General features: G+C 41.4%; 1 protein-coding gene across 6 annotated transcripts in view; it reads left to right on the top strand.

Annotated features, from left to right (window-relative positions):
• The window catches only part of CADM1 (cell adhesion molecule 1), a 176,407-nt gene that overhangs the window by 133,844 nt on the left and 20,431 nt on the right, over positions 1-22,132 (top strand). For 2 of the 6 annotated variants that reach the window (XM_084301493.1, XM_084301497.1), the window contains exons 6-9: positions 3,224-3,323; positions 6,390-6,562; positions 10,668-10,739; positions 21,936-21,968. In XM_084301493.1, the coding sequence (XP_084157619.1) occupies positions 3,224-3,323; positions 6,390-6,562; positions 10,668-10,739; positions 21,936-21,968 (378 nt within the window). The remainder of the gene's footprint in view (positions 1-3,223; positions 3,324-6,389; positions 6,563-10,667; positions 10,740-21,935; positions 21,969-22,132) is intronic. The other 4 variants (XM_084301495.1, XM_084301498.1, XM_084301494.1 and 1 more) reach the window with 3 other exon arrangements.

Genomic DNA, 22,132 nt, shown 5'->3' with positions numbered 1-22,132 from the left:
GAGCAGGGCGTGCTGTCGCCTCTCTAAAGGCTGCCTTTCGGATGCGTTACAGGCACACGGTATGCATGTTGTAAAAGAAATCTCATCAAATGCAGAATGGTTTTGTAATAAGTTTTTCAAATTGGTTGCTGCTACAGTGTAACCTTTAGACTACTGGTATTTAACCTTGTATATCACTTGTAGCTTTTGAATGAATTTAGCTTAATAAAGGTACCTTATTAAATTACTAGGCTTTTTTTTTTTTTAAAGCCACTAGAAATAGGCATACTAGGAAATAGCTTGGGGTTGTTAGATCTAATTGTCTGCCAGTGGAGTATATTGTGGCTTAGATGTGTAGATGCAGGCATTTATTTTTATTTAGTAATCCAGCAATATGATATTATGAAGTTCCAAGTTAAGTATTTCAGGCTGTTGGAATGCAGTTGGTAGTAAAAATTCTTCTGCTGCTTGCCTTATGCCCTAGACTGCCATCTGAGATGGTGATAGCCCCAGATTATACTACCACAGATGTCACTACTGGAACGTGGCCTTTTTAATAAAGTGGCTAATAGGTGGCAAACTGCTAGTACAGGCCTTGAAAACCATCACAAGCTTGCTGGTATCAGTTACTAAATGTCACAATTGCAGGTAGGAGCTGAGCTCAGAATCCCACAGTGCCTGGCATTTTACAAAGCTTTACCTAACAGAGTGTATAATCTGAAGAAAATAGATTCTGACTTTGTCTGAGATGGGATGCTTAGCAGTAGGAGTAGGATTAAAGATCGTTTAAATGTGTGTCCTAAAAAAATAATAATAAAAAAATCCCCTCCCCCAAATTCTTGGTCAAAGCAAGTGAAATTTTCATTGTATACTACAAGCCTAATTAAAATGTCAGTTCTCCTGAGTGCCAAGCCATCCTTCTGAATCCTTCAGAATTTTGAAGCACTTCCTATTTCCATAAGTGCCTTCAGTAATTACTCGCATGCTGGTGAGTCCTGCTTAGAAGAGACATTCACTGTGATAACTCTATTGGGAATGTTCTTGTCTTCACGAGTACATGTATGTGTGCTAATCAAGTCCAGATTTATATTGTATGTGACACCTCTACAGTGTGCAAATCAAAATGGTATAGATTCACTTTCCTTCTTACATTTGATTAGTAGAGACTATGGAGCTAGAACGCTGAAGTGGAGGGGGGCAGTTTCTGTCGCTTTGGGAGAGCTTACTTAGCTTGCAGTTTATGCTCAGTACAACAAGCCTTCAGTGTATTGTTGCTTTCCATAAGTAATTGACAGCTGGTAAACATCTCGTTAGAAATACTAAAATTTGTCTCCTAAAAACAGGATTGGAGCAACAGAAGAGGCAAGATGCAGAAGATCTCACCCATGGCTTTCCCAGCCCAGGGATGCCATTCAGGGTAGCCCGTGTGTTCCCCTGTATATAGGGCTGGAAAGGTTTTCCAGTCTTTTCACAACACACAGTGTAATAGCATCCATGTTTCTGGCATGGGCCCTTAGGTACTGTCACAAAGCAAATAGTAAATAGTAAGCAGATGGCCGAGGTGGGGGGATTGTGAACGAGAGGGGTAAGTGTGAGCATAGCACGTAAGGTGTTGCTTGTGCCATACTTGCTGCATAATACTATTTAACTGGTCATCCTGTGTTTATGCATTGTGTAAGTAGTCGTGTTGCAGACCAAACCCAGTGTGGTATTTCAGCACTGTTCTTTGTCTTCCTGTGTTTTTTCGTGTGTGCATCTGTGCCACTGCCCCACAGGACTGGGTTGTGCGTCTGGGGCTTGGACCTTGCCAGCTGGGGAGCACCTGCCCCTCGCTGCCACGGCACAGCCCAGGCACCCTTTGACGGGGCTCAGCTCCAGGGCACGCACCGAGGTTGTGTCTGCCCTCCTAGGGATGGTCTTTGCTCACACCTGGAACGTGCTGGTGGCTTCCACGCATTTCTTCTGCATGTTCAAAGCACTGAGCAACGTCACTATTTGGGGGTCAGCTTCTGTTCTCAGGCACGCTGCATTCCTGTGTTTCCAGAGGAACTGGGACTTTGCAACTCAGGCGTGTAACACACTTCCAGAACGTCGTAATCCGTGTGCTGCTGCTGTGCTTTCCAGCCTGCAGATACGCCTTAGTTTCATAGCTGCAGGAAGCATCTGTAATGGGGATTAGTTTATAAAATGTTTGTGGTATAGTCATCTCAGGAGAGGATTTACTAGTGTAGCTTATTCCATTACTGAAAATTATGAGAGTTTAAATTGGTTAAATCCTGACATGGATTTTTTTTTCTAATCTCTATTATTCCACAGGAAGCATGTTAATGAGTTAAACACAGTTAATAAAATGCAGCAAGCCGATATTTTTGGTAGCAGTTACTCTCAAAGGAACGAGAAACATTTAAATTGTTTCAACCTTTATGCATACTGATTTTTTGCCTTCCTTTATTTCTTACAGTTGAGTAAATTCCTGAAAAATATATATGGCCTAATGGCATTTGTAGTATTGAATTGATTTTTTGCATTGATAACATTTTAGCTACAGCTTAGATTGCGTTTTTAATCTTTGTTTCAGTTATAGGAGGTAATGAATTTTTTAATCATGGACTCCACTGTGTTTTGTGTGTGTGTGTTTTTTTTTTTCTCCTGCAGGGTCTTACTAAAGTGGTTTGAAGCTGGATCCCTAACTATAAATGCTTTAATTCTCTGTGTTTATTTTAGGATTTAGAAGAGCTTCATTTGGACTAACTAAAATCTTCCATTGTTTAAACAAAAGCATCAGTGGCTGTGATTTCTTTTTGTGTTTCTAACAAACATCTCTTGTAAAGCCAAACGTATTAAAATGCATGGACACAAAGTGTTGTCATACAGTAATATATGATACATGATAAAACGTATCAATTCTGAGCACCACAAATATCTCCGGTTTCACCTCAGCATGAAGGCAAATGAGTTCCTTTTAGCTTGAGTGAGTTCAGAGATAAACTCTGGTGCAGCAAAAAGCATTTCCCGGGAAACGGTGGTGCTTCAGTCGGAGTACAGATCTCCGATCTGCCTCGCGTCTCCTCGGTGCTAATCACTTCAGCTTGAAGCAAATACCAAGTTCACTTACTGATTAGACAAATGGCATAGAGGGGGCCGAGAGGAAAGCAGTGATGATGACTGTCTTTTGGTGTTCAGTGCGTAGAAATCTGATTCTGTTTGACAAGAAAATTTATGAAATGATGTTTTTGTCATGCAGATAAGCCTCAAGTGCGGGTTTCTCAGAATTACCCAGTGCAAGGCCTCACGAGAGAAGGGGAGCCACTCGAACTGACGTGTGCAGCTTTTGGAAAACCACAGTAAGTTGGAAACTACCAGAGGATGGACCAGGCTGTCTGGCAGTGATGGGGCCATGCTGCAGGGCCACGCAAAAATGCATGTAGGCATTTCTGGCCTCTTTAGCTGTTGCAGAACTTAGTGTGCCATTTTCTGCTGCGAAGCCAGTGCAAGAGTATGAAAAAGAAAGTATGGAGATCTCCTTTCTGCACCTGAGCATGTGCTGCCAAATTAAGATATCTGTTTTGATTTGCATTTATTCTTATATTAAAAAAAAAAAAAAAAAAAAAAGAAGGTTGAGGATTTTTTATTGTAAGAGCTCCCAGGAGCAAGCCCTCTGATGCAGAATGGACGGGTGGTAGCGTGGGTGCCACACAGCCATGCATCTCCTCCCCAGGGAAGTCTCTTCCCAGCTTAGGTGTCAATTGATTTCAATTAATCTTCAATTAATCTGCAAAAGCAAGGTCAGTGGCCTGCTTATTGAATCCTAGTAAGGTGCAAGTATGCAGAAGTGCGAACGGCCCAAAGAATTGAGCACTTCTAAAAGTGGAATGGATCTGTAAGGTAAGGCAGTCTGTCTTTCTGCTTATATTGATTATATGATGATTCTCCTCCGTATTTGGTGGCCTATGTTTTTTCTATGAAATGCAAGTTGTATTCTTTCTCCTCTTCATACCATGCCCTTGAGGCTTTCTTACATTGCTTAAGAAATTTATGCATCAGGAAATTCCTGACAAGAGAGGGTAGATTTTCTTCCACACTTCCATTGTTGTTCTAATTTAAGTTTTGTTGACTTTTTTTTTTTTTTTTAATACTTCCTCTCCCACTTGGCTTTATGGTTGTCAAGTATTTACGATCCTTTTTTATTTTCATCATGTCCATGAGATTTCTGCAAACATTCCCGAAGTCTGTCAGCGTCTCCTTGGTAGTGAGCCCAGAACTGAAGGGATACTGCAGGTGTAGTCGAACTTGAAGTCATCCAGTTTGACAGTTCTGTTTCTGTGGGCAGGGACAGGAAGGGTCTATGCAGCTCAGAAGTGAGAAGGCTTGTGATACTGTCATCCTCCACGGTAGTGTCCTACCTCACCTAGATTGTTTTGTTTATTTCCACTTCTCAGTTTCTTCTGTTCAGCATGTGGCTGATTCCTTCCCTGTACATTAGAGACTGAACAATCCCATTTGAATATCTACTCCCTGCTCAGAATCTGTCAAAGCCCCTTTGCATTTCTCCTCTCATGGGTAACTGCAGTTCCTCCCATTTGCTATCATGTGGGAATTTAATGAATAGGCCTCTTTACCTTTTTTTTTTCCAGGCTATGAATAAGACATACACATGTTAACTAAGACAGACACATCTCCCAGGCTGTATGCCACTTAATGTTACGGTGATGCTAGTAATGTGCTAGGAATTTCCTTATGTAGGTCATTTCACCTGTCTCTCTCAAGGCATAAGAAAATGTACAGTAAAATATTTCTGTTTAGTTTTTTATTATTATTATTTTGTTTGGGAAAAAAAATAACAAATTTCATAAAATCCTTTGCAGAAGTTTAGGATGAACAGGGATGTTTCTTCAGTTAAAATCCTTTCTCTGCAATATTTTGCAACACGAACATTGGGTTGGGGGAAGTTCAGAGAAAAACAAAACACGAGAAAGTATAATTTTCTGTTTTGGTATTAATATAGGTATTAAGTTTTCAATGTCCAAGGTTAGACAGTTAAAGAAAACAACAAAATCCTGTGACAGAAGTGGGAATATGCTGAAACCATGAAACCATCCCTTTTAGGATATTCACATCTTTGAAAACAGGCTGCTGTGTAGCGCATGCAGCATGTGAAACCCTGGGACTCCAAAATCACTAATAGCTTTTGAAAGCTGTAGCCAGGAGCATCAAAACCTTTCCAACGATGTTGAGGTAAAACTGCAACTGTGGCTCTGCTCTCTGGAGAGCTGCTGTTGTAGGGCAGAGGCTCGCACGTTAGCGGCGTGTTCTGCAGCCTCGCCAGGCAGTAAGTGCCATGGATGGGAAAGCAAGGAAGAGCACACCAAGCTGTTGCCCAAAACCAGATGTTGACTTTGTAGCAGGCAACTGATTTTATTCAGTATTTTGTCCATTCCAGTTGTGGGGCTGGGATGTTGAGACTTTAGGAGCTTCTATTTCATTACGGTAGTCTCCCATATGGACACTGTAAAAAGCCCAGGCTATTTTGATACCTTTAACAGTGCTAGCTCCCAGTAGAATATGACTTGCAAACTTCGTCTTTGGAACTAGGCAGTCTGACAAATGTTTTACCCTGTAGACCTCCCCTTTTTAAGAACTTAGTGTTCAGTTGTCCTAAAAACTGCTATATATTGCTGGCGAAGGCTGTCTCATAGGAGTAGCTGATTTGTCCCTACTGCTATTTAAAAGTTTTCATAGTAATAATTATTTATTTATTCTTAACAAGAATTCCCCAGGCCCTGAAGCACTTCTTTTCTTTACTAGCTCTAACAGACATGCTAATTTCGTTCCCTAAATTATGCAAACATGATACTCATTTTGGTTCCATTAGTAAAAGGATGCAGGAAACAGGCTGCCAATTGGAGAAGCATAATTGGGGGAGAGAAGAAAGGTGTTCCTGTTTGCTAGCGGCTAAAATTCTGTCACTAAGCAGTAGAGCCAAAACTGAGGTAAATAGGTCTATCACGTCTCTCTGTGAAATGGTTCAAACTTCATGAAAATGTACTTGTTCTGTCACATGTCCAGATCTGCACTCAGAGCACCCTGTGGATGCACATTTTAGTCCATAGATTTCAAAGATTTCAGGTTTACTGAATAAGTGAATGATTAACCACTAATGAACTTTCTTCCTGCTTGCATTAGTGTCTTCAGAAAATATAAGGTCTGGATACGGTTTCCTGTTGGGTTAAAATAAATTTAAATTGAGGAAGCCTGACAGCATCTGGGCTTGAGTAGTGCAAAAGCATGTGTTTGTTTCTTTACAGTTTTTCTTGGTTTGGGCTTTCTGTCTGTGGATGAACTATTGAAGATGCCATCTTTACCATAGGAAAATAGTAATGTGACTGTTTCTTTTTCTCCCTCCTCTGTAGGCCTACGGACATGAGGTGGTTAAGAGTAGATGATGAGATGCCTCAACACGTTGTAGTGTCTGGTTCAAACCTTCTCATTAGTAACCTAAACAAAACAGATAATGGTACATACCGCTGTGAGGCTTCAAACGCGGTGGGGAAATCACATGCGGATTACATGCTGTTTGTATACGGTACGTGAGAAAAACCACCGTTCTTCTAGACTCATTTACACATAATTGCAACATACCTCTCTCTGAAAGCTTTTAAAGAAGTTAACGTTTTGCTTTCTGCAAGAATTACAGATAGCTCCCAACACATCTACATTATACTGGGCTGGGGTAGGGGCTGGAAAAGCATTTCTTTTGCTTCTGTAACTCTTGGTGTCGTGCATCAGGTGCAGAGCCATTAAGTTCCTTTCTCTGGAGCTGCCTTTGTGGACTTGCTATGACACTTGTGCATTGTCAGATGAGGCCTGAGAAAAGGCCAGAACGGAGGCATGGGGAGAACTGTGAAGTTCTCTAGCCTGACAGTTCTCACAGGACTTCTCCAATATATTTTCCTTTTTGTAATGACTTTTCCAGTGTCTTCAGCAATGGTGCAGGGTTGGCTTTTTTTTTCTTTTTTTTTTTTTTTTCCTTGTCTTTTATTAGCAAATTAAATGACTGAAGAATCAGCCAGCATCCCTGGATAATTGCAAACCAGTAAATAAACCGGAGGAATGAGATGTCTTAAGCCTATATGTGGCTGCTGAGCAGACACTAAAACATGTCTCAGCATCTTTTTAAAGTGCTATTAAGTACCTACTTTAATACTTCGGTTCCTCTGTATTATTTTGCCATTGCTCTAAACCTTGTTGTTCTCTTGTCGTGAGGTGTTGCACATAATGAAGATTCAGCAGGCACTTGAGGAGTGATCCCCCACTTTAATTGTGAACAAGTCCCCTGGGCTGCATATTTGAACTTTATCTGTTAGAGTGTTTATTGTGTGGCATTGCTAAGCTTTGGTGGGTGTTGCCTGTTACTCAGATGGGACAGTGACGTGCTCTGGTTTGAAGTTCAATCCATGCAACAGCTGCTTGAAGCTCTGCGGTCCAAATTCTCTTGTGTTTGCTCTGATCCCAGTAAATAGTTGGGAACTTAACATCACCTATCCAGTGCCAGTGGTATGTCACCAGTTTTGGGCTCAGTCTTAGAAACTTGCCCAGAGACTGTAGCTGATAACAAACCTTACAGCTGTAGCTGTAACAAAGCTTACACCTGTAGCTCCAAAATACTCCAGCTTACAAAATGAAGTCAGATATGAATGGATGATGGAATAACTCACTCTTGGTGTAAAACTGACTGTTTACATCACTGTCTGAAGAAACAGCAAATGTTGTGAGAAGTAGACAAGAAGCTGAAATAGGATACAGGCAGCAACCCATGAAAAGCATGGAAAGCTACTGCAGTAAAGCAGTTATAGAAGAGGTTGTTTAATTCCTTGTGTAGTTTAATGTACTTATTTTGGCCCAAGTGAGTGCTAGAATAACTCTCACCAATGTTAATGACCTGGTTAGTGCCCAGGTTCTGTAAGGCTCGGGAGGAACCATTACAGAGGATCTAGCTGAAATGTGTGTCCCTGCAGACACACCAGGGATTTGGTGGGCTCTGGAGATGGAACACCATTCTCACCTGTAAATGTGGTCTCAGTAAGCCATTTAGACCTCATATTAACTCTCACAGTCATTAATTATTTCATGTTTTTGATGTGGGCAAGAACCAGATTACACAGGAATTCATCAGAGCTTTCACCCCTTGTGATTCAATTCCCAGGAGGAGACGGTGTTATTGTAAAGGTGATGCAGCTTCCCAGGGGATATTAACCCGTGGACTCTAGCTCAGGTACCCAGTAGACATTTTGGCATGTAGGGAGGCATTTCATGGTCTGTCAGGAGCTCTCTGTTAAGTAATTGTTTTACATCCCATCCCATTCTGTTCCTGGATGTCTGGGAGCGTCCTGCTATGATTCAGCACTCTGGGCAACAGAAAGAATTCCTTTAGACCTGAATCGAGAAGGGAGACCTCCAGAGCTGCTGATGTAGTGGAAGTGGTTAGGCTGTGGTCATCGTCTGAAGCCCTTTGGCGTAGAATCTAACTCAAGGTGTCAGCAAAGGAAAGCAGTGTGGCTGGGTTGAGTGTGAAAAGGAGCTGCTGGTCTCAGTCCACGTGTCAACAGAAAGCACTTCTCCAGCCTTTGCTGAAATTAAGGAATAGAAATTAAGGAATAATATACATGCCTATGCAGTCTGTATCCCTGCAAAAACGGCTCTGTAGGTGTAGTGTGAAAGATAGTGGGAGGATGTGCTCGCTGCTTGTCCCCTGCCCCAGCTGTGGACAGGACTCAGCGGCCACCGTGGTGCTCCCTGCCCGCATCCAGCTCTCCTGGGAGCAGGGGGACGTGCACATGGGGCCGTCCCCACCAGAGGCATGGGGCAGGCACACCTTCACGGGAGGTGGGGGTGGCTTAGCCTCTGGACAAACAAATGCACCTGCAGTTAAATGGCATTAAGTGCAAATGATTGCCAGCAGCCAGGACTTGCAAAATAACCGCTGCGGATCTGTGCTTAACACACCTTGCTCTGTTCACACGTGGTGTAGGGATGTCTAATCCCATTGATGCAGACTGGAAATATGCTTGTTTTTAAAATTCTTTTCACGCTTTTCCTCCCTGTGGGAGTGGGCAGACACATTTTTCTAGAAACTTCTGGCACAATTAGCAAACATTCATTTTTTGCATTTATCAAGGAAGAGTCTGCTGCACAGCACCATTCCCAGTGCAGGGTGTGAAATGAGCTGGGATTATCTGCCTCTGCTGGCACGATGAAAGGGCAGGGACTTTATTCCTGTGCTTCTGTTGTTCCATCTCTACTACTGTGGAGAAGTGGCAGCATGTCATCAGCATGGCCTTGGGCAAAGAGCAGGAAGGAAGTTTTAGGAGCAGGACAAAATGGCACTCAGCGTAAATGACCACTTCCTTTTATCTGTCTCCACAGTGAAGCGAACTGCAAGGTAATGTTTCTCAACTTTCTGAAAGTTGTATGGAATACAATAAAGGTGCAGCATATAATTAAAGTTCAGATGTATTAATTAGGGAATCTGAGAGCTCACTTGGAGATAAAAGAGTAGCAGATGTGTTAGTGATGAAAAGTTGACATGCTATAGAGAAAACCTAAAATCAAAAGCCTCTGAAATGTTTCATGCTCTATTATTGCAGGATGAATCTGTAGTTCAAAGTCTTCCCGACTACTTAGCACATTCAGTTTGATCATCTGGGCATTGATACATATTTTTTCTTTTACATCTTCTCATATCTACCTTCTCCTGCCCAATAGTTTTGATGAGGATGTGCCCCTGTACATAATATAAATACTGGGAAGAGTGGCAGTGTTTGATTCTTAGCAGGTCAAGTGTCTCTGAGAAATGGTTATTAGTTACAAAGAGAAACATCTCAGTATCTGTGTTTCTCATTAATGATGCACTATGAGCAAAACCAAGAGTGTTGAAATGAAATTGTCAGAAAAATATCGGCTTTTTTATAAAAAGATATGGTGATTTTTTTTTTGTACCTTGAAATTGATATTTAGTAATGATGTTCTCATTTCTTTGTATTTATTACTATCTTTGAAGTAGTTTTTAACATCCTGCTGACGTGTATTCATAGAGGAAGAATAGTGAAGTTAACAGCCCTGGAAAAAAAGTGAGATATATTCATGTGCTGTTGATATTTAGTCTGTTAAGCACAGCAGGGCCCCTCACACAAACCTCCCACCTGGATTTTCAAATGTATATGTAGACAAACAACAAAGCACCATTGTGTCTTTCTTTGTACATGTAAACTGTTCTTTTTGTTGTGGAAAGTGTGCAGTTTATTTTTCTTACAGCTCTCCCATTCCATTTCTCTCTCTCTCATTGACTAATTTATGCTGGGTTTTATTTATTTTTATTTTGTTTAGCATTGTAGAAAGCAAAAAGGGGGGGGGAGTTTCTGGGCCAGATTCTCCAGCTGGTTAATGTCTCTGCATAGCTCCCCGATGCGGATTGAGCTAGAAATTCAGATTCAGCTGCTGAGGATCTGGCCCTTTGTCTTTAAAGCCAGCTGGAAAGTCACCACCTGGTTTTAGAGGAGGAAGGGCACCCAAGAGCTACGCTGCTTCTTAGCGTCCTTGTTTTTTCTCTGATCATTATTGATCACTGTTGTGTTCTGCTTGTTTTTTCTTAATTTGCTTTTTTATTATTTTCCTTTTTATATTTTATCCAGATCCCCCCACAACTATCCCTCCTCCCACAACAACCACCACCACTACCACCACCATCCCTACCACCATCACAGGTATGGTACCTTCATAACCATTGGAAATGTCCTGAATGTTTATTGTCTTTTATGTATTTAAGCAGAGCTTGAAGCCTGGGGAAAAACAACAAACAAATCTCTTGATTTTTTTTTTTTCTCAAATACATCCACTGTGTGAGTCCTAATCCGGCAGTTCAACGAGTTGGATAGTCCTTACTGCAGGTGTTTCTGAAACATGGAAATTGCCATGTCAGAAAAAGCTATTAATTCAGTTACTGGTGGCAAAAACTGGGTACTTCCAAATGAAGCATATAAATAGCCTTAGAACTCAGTTAACGCGGGGAGTTGTTTCACCCTCAACCCCATCAGTACCAATTTCTGAGCAATTTGTACTTGGAAGCATAAAGTTTGGTCTTTAGTGGTTTAATTCACCTAATGTAGAGATGCTTTTTCTCATGCATAGGTGTTTTGTGTATTTCTGTAATAAGCTGTCTACCTCAGTCTCACAGAAAAATGAATTCCACCAGTTATTTTCGTATTGAGTCAAAAAGTATGTGTAGGAGCCTTTTTGAGGAGCTGGCTTTTAGAATTTAGCTTTATGCCTGTCTGGTAAGAAAGGACGAACAGAAGCAACTAGGTGATCATGAGACACCACTATTTTACACACATGCATCATATTTCCTCGCTAGACCCAACTTGCTCCGCTCATAAGAAAGCCCTTTCTAATTTCTCTGTATTCATTTGCATTGTCATTTTTCTGATGTTTTCTTTTTCAACTGCTGCTTTTGCTTTTTTTTCCTTTTTTTTCCTTTTTTTTCTTTTTTTTTTCTTTTTTTTTTGAGGTAGAAGTGACAAACTGAAGGTGAGAATGGACCATTGAATAGCTAATGGTATAATGTTTATTGTTGCTCTAAACCATCCCCTTTGCAAATACCGTCACGTTTTGTTTGCTTTTATGATTTTGCTCAGCTGATTCTAACTGTCCTGTTCAGGGCATTTTGTGGCTTTTTCCTTCTGAGGTTTTTACAACCAAATCAGACTCCACTAGCATGGACAAGCAATTGAAGTCTTTCTTCCAATGTGCCTTAATACGCACTTTCTGTGCACTGTCTTCCATATATCATTGTGTTGTCTGGACTTTTCCATTTTCTGTCTTCCTCTTTCCAGGTGGCTATTAATAATATTGAACTCCAGGCACCCAGGTTCGGATGCTTGAGGCACTCTGCAGTGAACACTTCCCCATTTTGCAATTTAGTCACTTTATTTCAGTTCTGCTTTTAATCTCTTAACCAATTTTCATTCCAGAATAGTTTTCAAACTTCATTATTTCAAAGTCTCTCTAAGAGCCTTTTGCAGAGAAACTTGGTCCAGTGTCTGTCAGTGTAAAGAAACATGCATACAGTTCTCTTTTGTTTTACAGTAATTTGTTAATGCTTTCAGTGAATTATAGAAGGCTAAAAGGAAGAATTTGTCTTGATGCTTGATTTGACCCCATTATGTTTATGTCAGTGCCTGGTAACATTAACAATTGTCCTTTTCCCTGGAACTGAATTATTATCAGCCTGTCATTTCAGGGATCACCTGAGGACTTACTGTAAAAGTGCATGCCAACCTCACCTGCTATTGCAAACTCTGAAGTAGTAGTTGTTAATAATAAATAGCAGTATTATTGCTTGCTCTTCTGCTGCAATCATTGCAACTTGTTTGTGAATTTTAAGTATCCTCTAGGCTTCTTCACCCAGACTTTTTCCTCAGTCCCCTGTGTACATCCATAACCACAGTGCACCAGAGCACCACTGACTCTGCCTTAAAAAGTGAGGAAACTCCGTTTTCTCTTTACTCTGAATAATTTCTCACTTTCCTCTCAAGCCTGTTTCCCCTTATAATATTTCCCATCCAGCATTCAAATATTAGCACTTGTAATATAAATTTAGTTCCTAGTACTTCTTCAGACATACAAGGATCCCAGGATGTCCTTAGCCTTTGAGGGAGCCAGCAGCATGATGTGCCTGGGTGCAGTAGGTGAGTTGTCACCATCTGGTCGCTGCCAGTGATCAAACTCCTGGACGTGAAATCCATTAAGGTTAAATCCCTGCTCCTTACTCTTCCATTCTTGAGCTTAGCACCGTGGGTTCTTCTTCCTGAGAAGACATTACTCCATGGTAATGACGGTCTTTCAGGAAGTGAGGGCTTTCTGACATGATACTTCCCCAGCTATTCCTCCTGGGTAACTTCCCAACAGAGCAAACCATTTCCCTGAACGCAGGCTCAGCACTACCCTTTTTGAGGTTGTTACACTATAAGGAAGTATGACTAAATTGAAAAATGATTCAGTGTGCACTACTAATATTCATTGACCAGCAGTTCTTTATTTCCTTTACAAGCAGAATTGGGGGTTGCTTTTTTGTCAGGCTAGCAGAAGTATTTTGGTTTCAGGTGCGTGTGATTGGCCTATGCTTTTCTCACATCTCTATTTGCAATGATGGAGAATCTACAAGCTTGCTGACCTCCTGTTTGCAAATCCTGGACAGGTTCAGTTGCCTCCTTGATGAATTCCAGTATTGGTTTTGAACTACTGACAAGGCTAGAAATGTAATGAAAATCTAAAATTGTTCATTGATACCAGCAGTTAGTGCTTATGGTACGTAGGAAGAAGATTTGCTAACAAGAAGCTGAGAAGGGAGATTTCTGTATTCTTTCCTGACACTGATGCAATGTTGAACCTTCTTAAAATGTGTCTGCCCACAAGTTAATAGCTTTTCTCACAAAGAAGAGCTAACATTTAGCCTCACTTCTTTGTGCATAAACGTTCATATGTATGTTTTCTGTACGTGTTAACCAAGCAACGTGCCTGTACTCCAGTGAAGTGGATGATGCTGTGTGGAATTTTACCCTTTTGGTAGTCACCAAAACAGTATGCCAATAGAGCCAAGTATGACAACTTTCTAAAATCCCTGTCTTTGGATATTACTGTATCTTTGGCAGGCAGCTGTGGCTGTATTTATCTAATGGTGAAAGCTGCACTGGTGGAGTGTAACGTGTGCTCCTCCTGCCCCAGAATAAGGGTCGCACAGCTGGGCATTTCGGTCCTGCAGGCAGCCCACCACGTGTGGCTGGGTAGCCAGGTCTGATAAACGGGTGGCAAAATTAACTTCTGCTTCCAACCTGCACTGAATGTTAGTAACTGCTGCTGGTCATGCAGGCTCCCACTGCCAGGCGGTACGAAGCCTGGAAATGTACTTTCCTCAATAGGTACAAGATCTTGTAGATGAAAAAAATTAGGTCAAATTAACATAATCTTTAGAATTACATAGCATAGCAGTGTTGAAACACTTTTTAAAGCCTCAAGAGACAATTGATAACTTAATTCCTGTCATCACCAAACTGTTGAAATATTCTGCTGTGGCATAATGGCTTTGTTAGCAGATGGGAGCGTTTCTTGTTTCCGCCAGCAGGCAAGGTGCGAGTAATCTTCCAGCCAGGTTAAAAACATTTGCTTAGGATGAGGAGAGTTTTAAATCTATGTTATTTGACCACCATCTCCCCACCCCTCCAACTCCTATTTCTGGTGTAATTCTGGCCTAGTTTGTGTCCCCTGAAGCCACAGACTAGTTCTGAAAAGCAAATTTTTAATTTAATCGGGAAAAAAAAAGGTATGGTGGGGGGAATGGAAAGAAGAGACCTGCACTGAAACAAATTTTTATGTCCAAAACTCATGTTTGTAGATGCCCATAGAAAATTTTACTGGAATTATTCTTTTTGAGTTATTGGAGATAACTTGTGCTGGCTTCATTTTTCCCTGCTAAAGCTATCTAACAGAACAATCTCAAAGGGCTACATTTGCTACTCCACAGGCATGGTAAGTTACTCATTTTGAGCAGCTTCCAACAACAGACATCTTTTGTACTTGCTTTACATACAGTATTTCTATTCTAACTGTGTTCAGACATGACAGGGAAATGCAATTCTGCCTCAAAGAGTTTATCTCTGAGTGATGATAGACGCTGTTCAGCAAATACGAGCTAGAGCAATAGGTACAGCAAACACAAGAGGGCAAGTAATGCAATGTGTAGGTATATGATGTAGCGTGGCCATTATTGCCCAGCCTTGGGGTGCAGTGAGCTCCGGGCTGTGCTCACAATCCCTCCCTAGCCCCCCTGAAGTCACTGTGTAGAGCACAGGGTGCCTTTAGCAGCTGCTGTTGCTTTACAAATCAAAATGCTGCACCAGCGCTGCTGTGGGCTTGACCTGCAAAGGCATGCTGAGCTGATAAAGTAGTATTGTGGCACGGAGGTTTGGGGGAAGATCACAGCTAAACTCTGAAAAGCTAACATACTTCTTTCTTCCAGGAGAAGGAAAAGCTGAACAGTGGTGAAGTTTCCAAAACAGCACGACCTTTAAAGCTTTTCCTCTGTCACTGTTGCTTTGCTTCAGTGTAGGTGCTTGAAAAGATTTCCTGCGTGACATTTTGATCTTTTTAGTATATCCTCCAACTGCATTGATATTCTGACCATCCTTTGGTGTTTCAGCTGTTATCACCGGCAAGCCCTTTTTTTATCAGTTCAAATTGTCCTTGTGGCTTTGTTCATTAAGATGTACAATACGATACAGCAGAGCAAACCGCATAATTTGAATTACCCCTGGAGTTGTTACTTGAAATACTGGTTTTGGACAGCTGTTGTTTCCTGGGAGATAAAGGTTCTTCATAATAACCAAGCCCTCATCTTTGGCATAAGGAAGAATGGAGTGTTTTAGCCTGCCATTTCAAACACTCTTTTGCTGCCTTCTGGACTTGCCTAGCACATACACTTCCACGCCCCAGGATCTACAGAGTTAGCTGTACATCCAAATTTGCATTTATCACACTTCCTCTGCAGCTAGATCTTGCAGGTGTCTTGGCAACCATTCTAGTGGAGACCTGAGGGTGCAACATGCATGCACGTTACCAGTATTTCAAGCCTTGCATTGGGTGCTATTGATTCTGCAAAGCCCAGGCTGTCCATCTTGCAACAGTGCCAAGCTGGCAGATGTGACTATTGCATGTCTTTAGTGCAGTTTTAAACCCTATTTTTAAACCAAATATCCCTTAGAATATGCAGTAAGAGGTGTGCACGTTCAGGGGGATGAGGCATTGCTGGCAGTGGCGCTGGATTAAAAATTCCCAAGAAAGCTCATGCCCCCTGATGAGACCCACTGAAAAGCACTGAGCTCGTGCTGTCAAAACACTACAAGATCCTCTGGGATGGCGAGTTTTTTTTTGTAAGCAGGCCCAAGCAAGTTCAGTTTCTCTCAAAGTTGTTCTAAAGTCAGCAAGCTCCACAACAGGAACGGTTAAATGATGCTGAATCTGAACGTTGCATCTTAACAAGTCTCATGTATTGGCTGAGCTCTCCTTTTTGCCCGTGGGGGCCATGCATTAGCTTACTGGAAGTGAGTGAGGGCGGAGATCCTTTGTGTGTACTTGACAAAGGCTATGTAGATGCCAGCTCTGTATGGTCCATATAAAAACCACATTTTTATACCATATTAGCTACCTAAGAAGTAATAATATATAGAAATCTTAAATTATTGAGAAAGAAATGGTGTGACATTTTCAGGCCATGAATTCACATGCCAGAAAACTTCTTTAAAATGAGGATAATGATTATTTTATCCTTAGCAGAAGTTTTTTATTTTCTGATTACATCTGGTTGTGTGGAAAAACTACGGGTGTATGGGATTTATTCCAACACTAATCCAAAAAGGTAGTGGGTGGGAAGAATGCAATAAAAGCCATCCTTTGCTCAAATTACCTTGCAGCAGGTTTGTAGGAGGTGAAGAGGCAACGTGGGGATTACTGAAGTACATGTGCACTAGCAGCATCGCAGGCTTTAAATCTGACCAGGTATGGTTGCTTGTGTTTGTTTCTGGTGGTGGTGTTCACGTGGAGTTTCATGATAAATAGCGAGCGTGTCTGTTCCCCTGGCAGATTAAAAGGATGGTTGTGGTCGGCTCCAGCCTGGCTGTGCGGGCCACACACGTCCTCCTTGGGTGCTTTTTGGGGAGCCTCGTGCGGGGCCAGGTGCTGCCTGCCTCCCGGGGCTGGCTGCACGGAGACTTGGCGTGGTGATTTGCTTCCCCAAATTATTTATTGCTTAGCTTTTGCTTTTAGCTGAAGCTTCAGCATGTCCCCGGTAAAATGTCAAGTTAATTTACAGATGATACTGCACTCTTCTGACATTTTCATCCGGTATGTGACCACATTAAAGGGAATAAAGGAAGAGAGAATAACTCACAGGCCTGTTAAAAATGAAACGAAATCCAGTCTTCTGGTACCACTTACAGTCAGTAGCAGACACGGTACTGTCACGCCTGGTGTTATGGGTGGTAATGCAGTGAAAGCGATGCAGAAACCATCTTTGTGTCCTGCCGAAAACTTGGATGTTCAGGAAAGCGAAGGCAGGAGGGAGTCATGCACAGGACACCCCATCCCCTGGGACACCTTGAGCTGAGCATGGGTGGAGTACAGATGGGCAACATTTGCACAGGTTTCGTATACCACAGCGTGGTGGAAGTATCCAGCTTTCTGGACACAAGGTGCTTCCAGCCAGAGCCAGCAGAGCGGCGTGGGTGAATGCCTGAGCCTGCATAGGTTGGTGTTGGCCGCCGGATGAAGTTGCAGCTGGGTCTGTAAGGGTTCTGGACACTATATTCAGGAGGTCAGGATTTAAATAAAAAACAAAATCCTTTTAGAGCTTGCTGGAAAAACATAGAAAGGCGTAGCCTGAGCTGCAGCACTGATTTAGGAATATTTTTGTTCTTGTCACATACAGCTTCCATACAGATTGTGATTATTTTTGTGAAACATCTGCTCTGCAAATCAAATTGTCCCTGGGGTGCATTGCAACATGCCCATACACAAAAGCTTTCAGCACAAGCTGGAATCACTTTACAGAGGTCCGTCATATAGGATCATAATGCACAGTACATTTTTATCCATCCTTCTGAGGAATATTTGGAGAACGGAAGAGCTGCTGCGGTTTTTCACTTTGTGGGGATTTTTAAGCTCTTTTGCCCCTCAGACAACTGTCTCACAATGTAGTTGAAAGGTAACATGACTGTTAATGTCTAACAGGTGTCACAGGTCAGTGGAAATTAGGAGGATTTGCATAGGTTTTTTTTTTTTATTTGCCTTGAAGGTTTGAAATAAAGCAGAAATCTTCTGTGTATAGTACAGAACACTGATACCTAAGGTTGCTGTGAAAACAGTACTGTGAAGGGGTCTGTGCTTGACCTGGTAACTAAATGTGAAGTAGTCTAGAAATTCAGAAAGAATAAGAGCTCCACAAGTCAGTGCTCAAGTATCAAAGTATCAAGTAGATATTCATAGTTATTAATATCTATTGAAAGTGGTGAAAAAAAAGAAAAAGAAAAAAAGCTGTATATGAAATGTGTGTTTTGCTGTTATTTTGATTAGGTGCTGCTGTAATGCTCTTTGCAATAGCTGTGTGCTGTTAAGCTCCAATGTATCAGTGTATTTCTCTAAGGCTGTAGCACTGCAGTTCAATTGAAGAAAGAAAATAAGCATTCAAGTTTGTGAATTTAATTTAGTTACTAGGGTTTTAATTTTCTCCATCGTGCTCATTCTGTTCAAGGCTGTGGACTAATTACGGACTGGTTTAAAGGCCCAGTCTGTCACACTCAGCCAACAGTTTTAAGTTGGAGACAATCCATTTGAAAAAATTAGAAGGCATAACAGTGGAGCTCGTAACTCAACTAAATGTTGCCCAGATGCTTTTGTGCAGTAATTTCATAAATGCATGCAGATATGTGTGTGTGTGTGGCTGCGTAGCTACTTAACAAAGTGGTGAATGCATAAAAGTTGGGTGTTGCTCGAGTTTTCTTGTTTGGCAGATGCCACCATCTGTATCACAGCACAGTGTGTTACTGTCCTCATTCAAGAGCTGGCCATGGTAAAGTCTGTTCTTACCACTGATACTAAAAAGAAATCATTATTAAGTGAAAAGTGGAGCTTTATGGAGGCCAATAGTTATATTTTGACTTCCCTGTTTAATTATGAATCAGTCCTCCGGTGAACTTACATACAGGTAGATTTTGAAAGACTGCTACACTGGTTATACTTCTACATAGAGCAACTTCTGTTGAGTATTCCTGATTGAAATCAGGAAAAGAACCCTTGTCTGTTTCATCTTCATCTTAAGGTCAAAAGTGCCACATGGAGCTTCTTTGTTTCTCTGCTTTTCTTCATCCTCTCTGCTTTGCCACATCTTGTAAAACAGCCCTGGTTCAGCACCAGCTCATTTGAAATGATATGCATCAGCTTTGTGCGACTGTGTGACCGCAGTTCACACCTGTCACTTACGACCAGGACGGTGCTTTTTGGTGATGGTGAAGTCTTTCACTGGCTTTGCTAAACCTTTAAGTCAGAAACATATCAAGTGCTTCCTTGTCACTCCATACGTGAGAAAAGGGGGGATGATTTTTCATCTAGGGTCTGGGGCAGAAGTCTGATCACTGGAGTTCTGTATGTCTGCTCTGGCATATAGAGATGGTTATTCTTTTTTTTGTTTGTTTGTTTTTAAAAAGTTTAAAGTTAGCCAATCTGTCTTAAAATTCTGGGTTGTCTTAGCAGCAACATTGCAGGGCCTGGGATATTCCTTCTTACATAAGGCAGAAGAGCGATGGAGCTTGGCGTATGCACAGTTCTACATATATTCATTAATTTCATACCAAAGCAATGATGGCAATTTTTCTCCCCTTTGTAATGCAACTGCTGTAGTAGTGTGTGTGTGTTGGGGTGTATCCTTTGCTTTATTTTAACGTGAGATTATTCCTCTTTGGAGCACTGTGTATTTACAATCGTTCTCAAAGAAGACTCTGGGATTGAACTGGACTTCCAGACAATTCATTCTAAACTTTAACTGGTCTGTGTTTCCTATTGCAATCATCCAAACCATTTGCTAATCATAACTTTGTCATTCCAGCTGCAGCCAACATGTTGTTTGACTTGGATATTTGTTCGCACTTACAACTGCTTGAGAACTTTATTTTTTGTAACCTGTTGGTCTCTGTCCCCAGATGGGGAAGCGAGATGCACTGTCCAGTTTGCACTGTTTCTTGACTAATATCTCTTCCAGCACGTGAATACGAGTTTGCTTTCAGCAGATTTTCTATTTAGTGTAAAAGCTGACATAACTTTTTTTTTATTTCAGGAAGACAGTAAATTGAGACTATTTATAGATGCCAAGATGCTATCTCAGGAATTAATACTCAGTTTTATAATCCTTTCTAAACACAACTTCCCCCCTCACCTTCACCACCATTTTCCCCTTCACCATTTGCTTGGTAAAAATGAGGCATTATTTGAGGATTGCTACTCAGAAACAAAGAAGAGTCCCAGTCTTGTTCTCATCTGTGCTTTGGAAGGCTTCCCTTGCAGCCTCCACCAGAGTTCCCAGCAGGAGAACAAATGCTAGCATATTTAAGTGTGTGTTAGATTTGATTGCCAAGATGAGAACAGTATATGTTGGCAGTGGAAACAGGCTAATGACAGCTTGATAATCTGTTATGCAAATTTTGGTGTAGTTTGTTAAATTGTGCAGGGTTTATTTGTTTTGCTTTTATAATTAAAGCATGTAGACCTTGTATCTGTAAGCATTGTGTATTCCTTGTATGATTCCTGTCCTCATTGGTGCTTCAGAAAACCAGACTAGGGCTGTCCTCAGCTAAATTAAAAAGGAATGGGTCCTCACTTTTCCACTGCTTTTTCTGAATGTGCAGGAAGGCTACCCTTCCTAGGGTTCTCCGGACAGCAGTTAATTAGCAGAAACACCAATGTGAATTGTCCATTGTTGCTACAAAACCGAAGTTCCAGGCTAGTTCGCAAAACATGCAGTAGAGCGCTTCATTTAAACATTGCCTGCATCAAACCAAGCAGAGTTCTCTGAAGCCCTGTCTTTGCTGTGAATAACCACATCTGGGCTTTACTGTCAGTTTAATCTGGGCTTTGCTGTCAGTTTAAGAGTGTTGATAGGTATTAACAAAGTTGTGGTTATATCCTGAAGAGTCAGACTATTACAGCAAGCAGCCAACAAGTCTGTCTAGTAAGAGCAACTGATAGGTCCTAGCAAACAGGAGGAGGATATGTAGGACCAGATGAGATTATCTAATAATGGGACTCTGGATAACATGAAGGACATATGATTCAGACCCAATGGTATCTGAAATAGCATAGTGTGCTGTCAGAATAGAATTGTCTAGAAAAGCCTGTGACTTTGGGTCTGTCTGTAGAATTGCACATTCCAAACACCTTTGAAGAGATGAAACTGAGTTGGCAACTCCAAGAAATTTCCCGTGGCTTGCAATGTCAATGGAGTAAAGTCAGCTTTGTACCAACAACCACCCCCTAAAAAAAATAATTTAACTGTTGACCACAAAAAAAAAAAAAAAAAAAAAAAAGTTTGAGGGTGTGACCCAGTGAAATTCAGCTCCAGAATTCAGGACGTGTTTCACATCAGAGGGACTGGGAATATCTACTTGCATTTGTCCATTCTAGAACAACTTTTTTTACACTGAAAAGAGATGCAGCTTGTGGGCACGTGGTTCAGCATAAGGAAGGCAAAAAGGCCATGTATGCAGTCAGTGTGCAATGAGATTTATCATTTGTTTGCCATCTCTAAAAATGGTCTGGACTCAGGGGGTTACACTGTGAAGGAGAAGAAACTGAAACAAGATTCATTCACTGTCTCCTGCCAGGTGATCAGGTACCTGGACTGGATGTTGGAGGGAGCGTTTTGGTGAAGGCAATGTTTGAATGCGTAAAAACAAAAATATTTTCTAATAAATCAGCTCTGTGTGCTGGAGCTCTGTGTGCTGGTCCTGAGCTTCTGTTTTGGTACTTACCAACAGAAGAGTTGGTGTTGGTGTTCTCCCCATCTCATGTTCCCATGACTTTGCAACCACCAGTAATTGTTCTGGCAAGGTCCTGGAGAAAAAAAAATAAATAAAAATTTACTGTTTTCCTCAGGCTCATAGCTTTTGAACTCGAGGCATGTCTTCTAAACAGTGCAACTCACTTCAAATGCTTTTTGCCTTTCATTTTATTATTGCTTGTCACGCAATGTTCTTTGAAAGCTTGCTCATATATTATCTGTTCCATTTTTTCCATTTTCCCTTTTTTTGCATGCTGTTCCTCCTGTTTCTTCCCTTCCTCCAATCCTCTGTTCCCGTGTGTAGACACAACGGCGACGACAGAACCAGCAGTTCACGGTTGGTATCACATTCCTGTTTATCTTATTTCTCAGCACTGCTGAGTGGCAAGACAAGCCTGGGAAGGGGAAGAAAAAAAAGGAAAAAGTAGTCTTCAAGGGAAAACCATGTTTCAAGTGGACTGATCTCATAAATATAACATAGTTTTTAAGACTTGAAAGTCT

This window comes from Netta rufina (assembly GCF_964035555.1).
Source record: "Netta rufina genome assembly, chromosome: 25".
NCBI lineage: Eukaryota > Metazoa > Chordata > Aves > Anseriformes > Anatidae > Netta > Netta rufina.
This window is presented reverse-complemented; position numbering and strand designations above follow the sequence as displayed.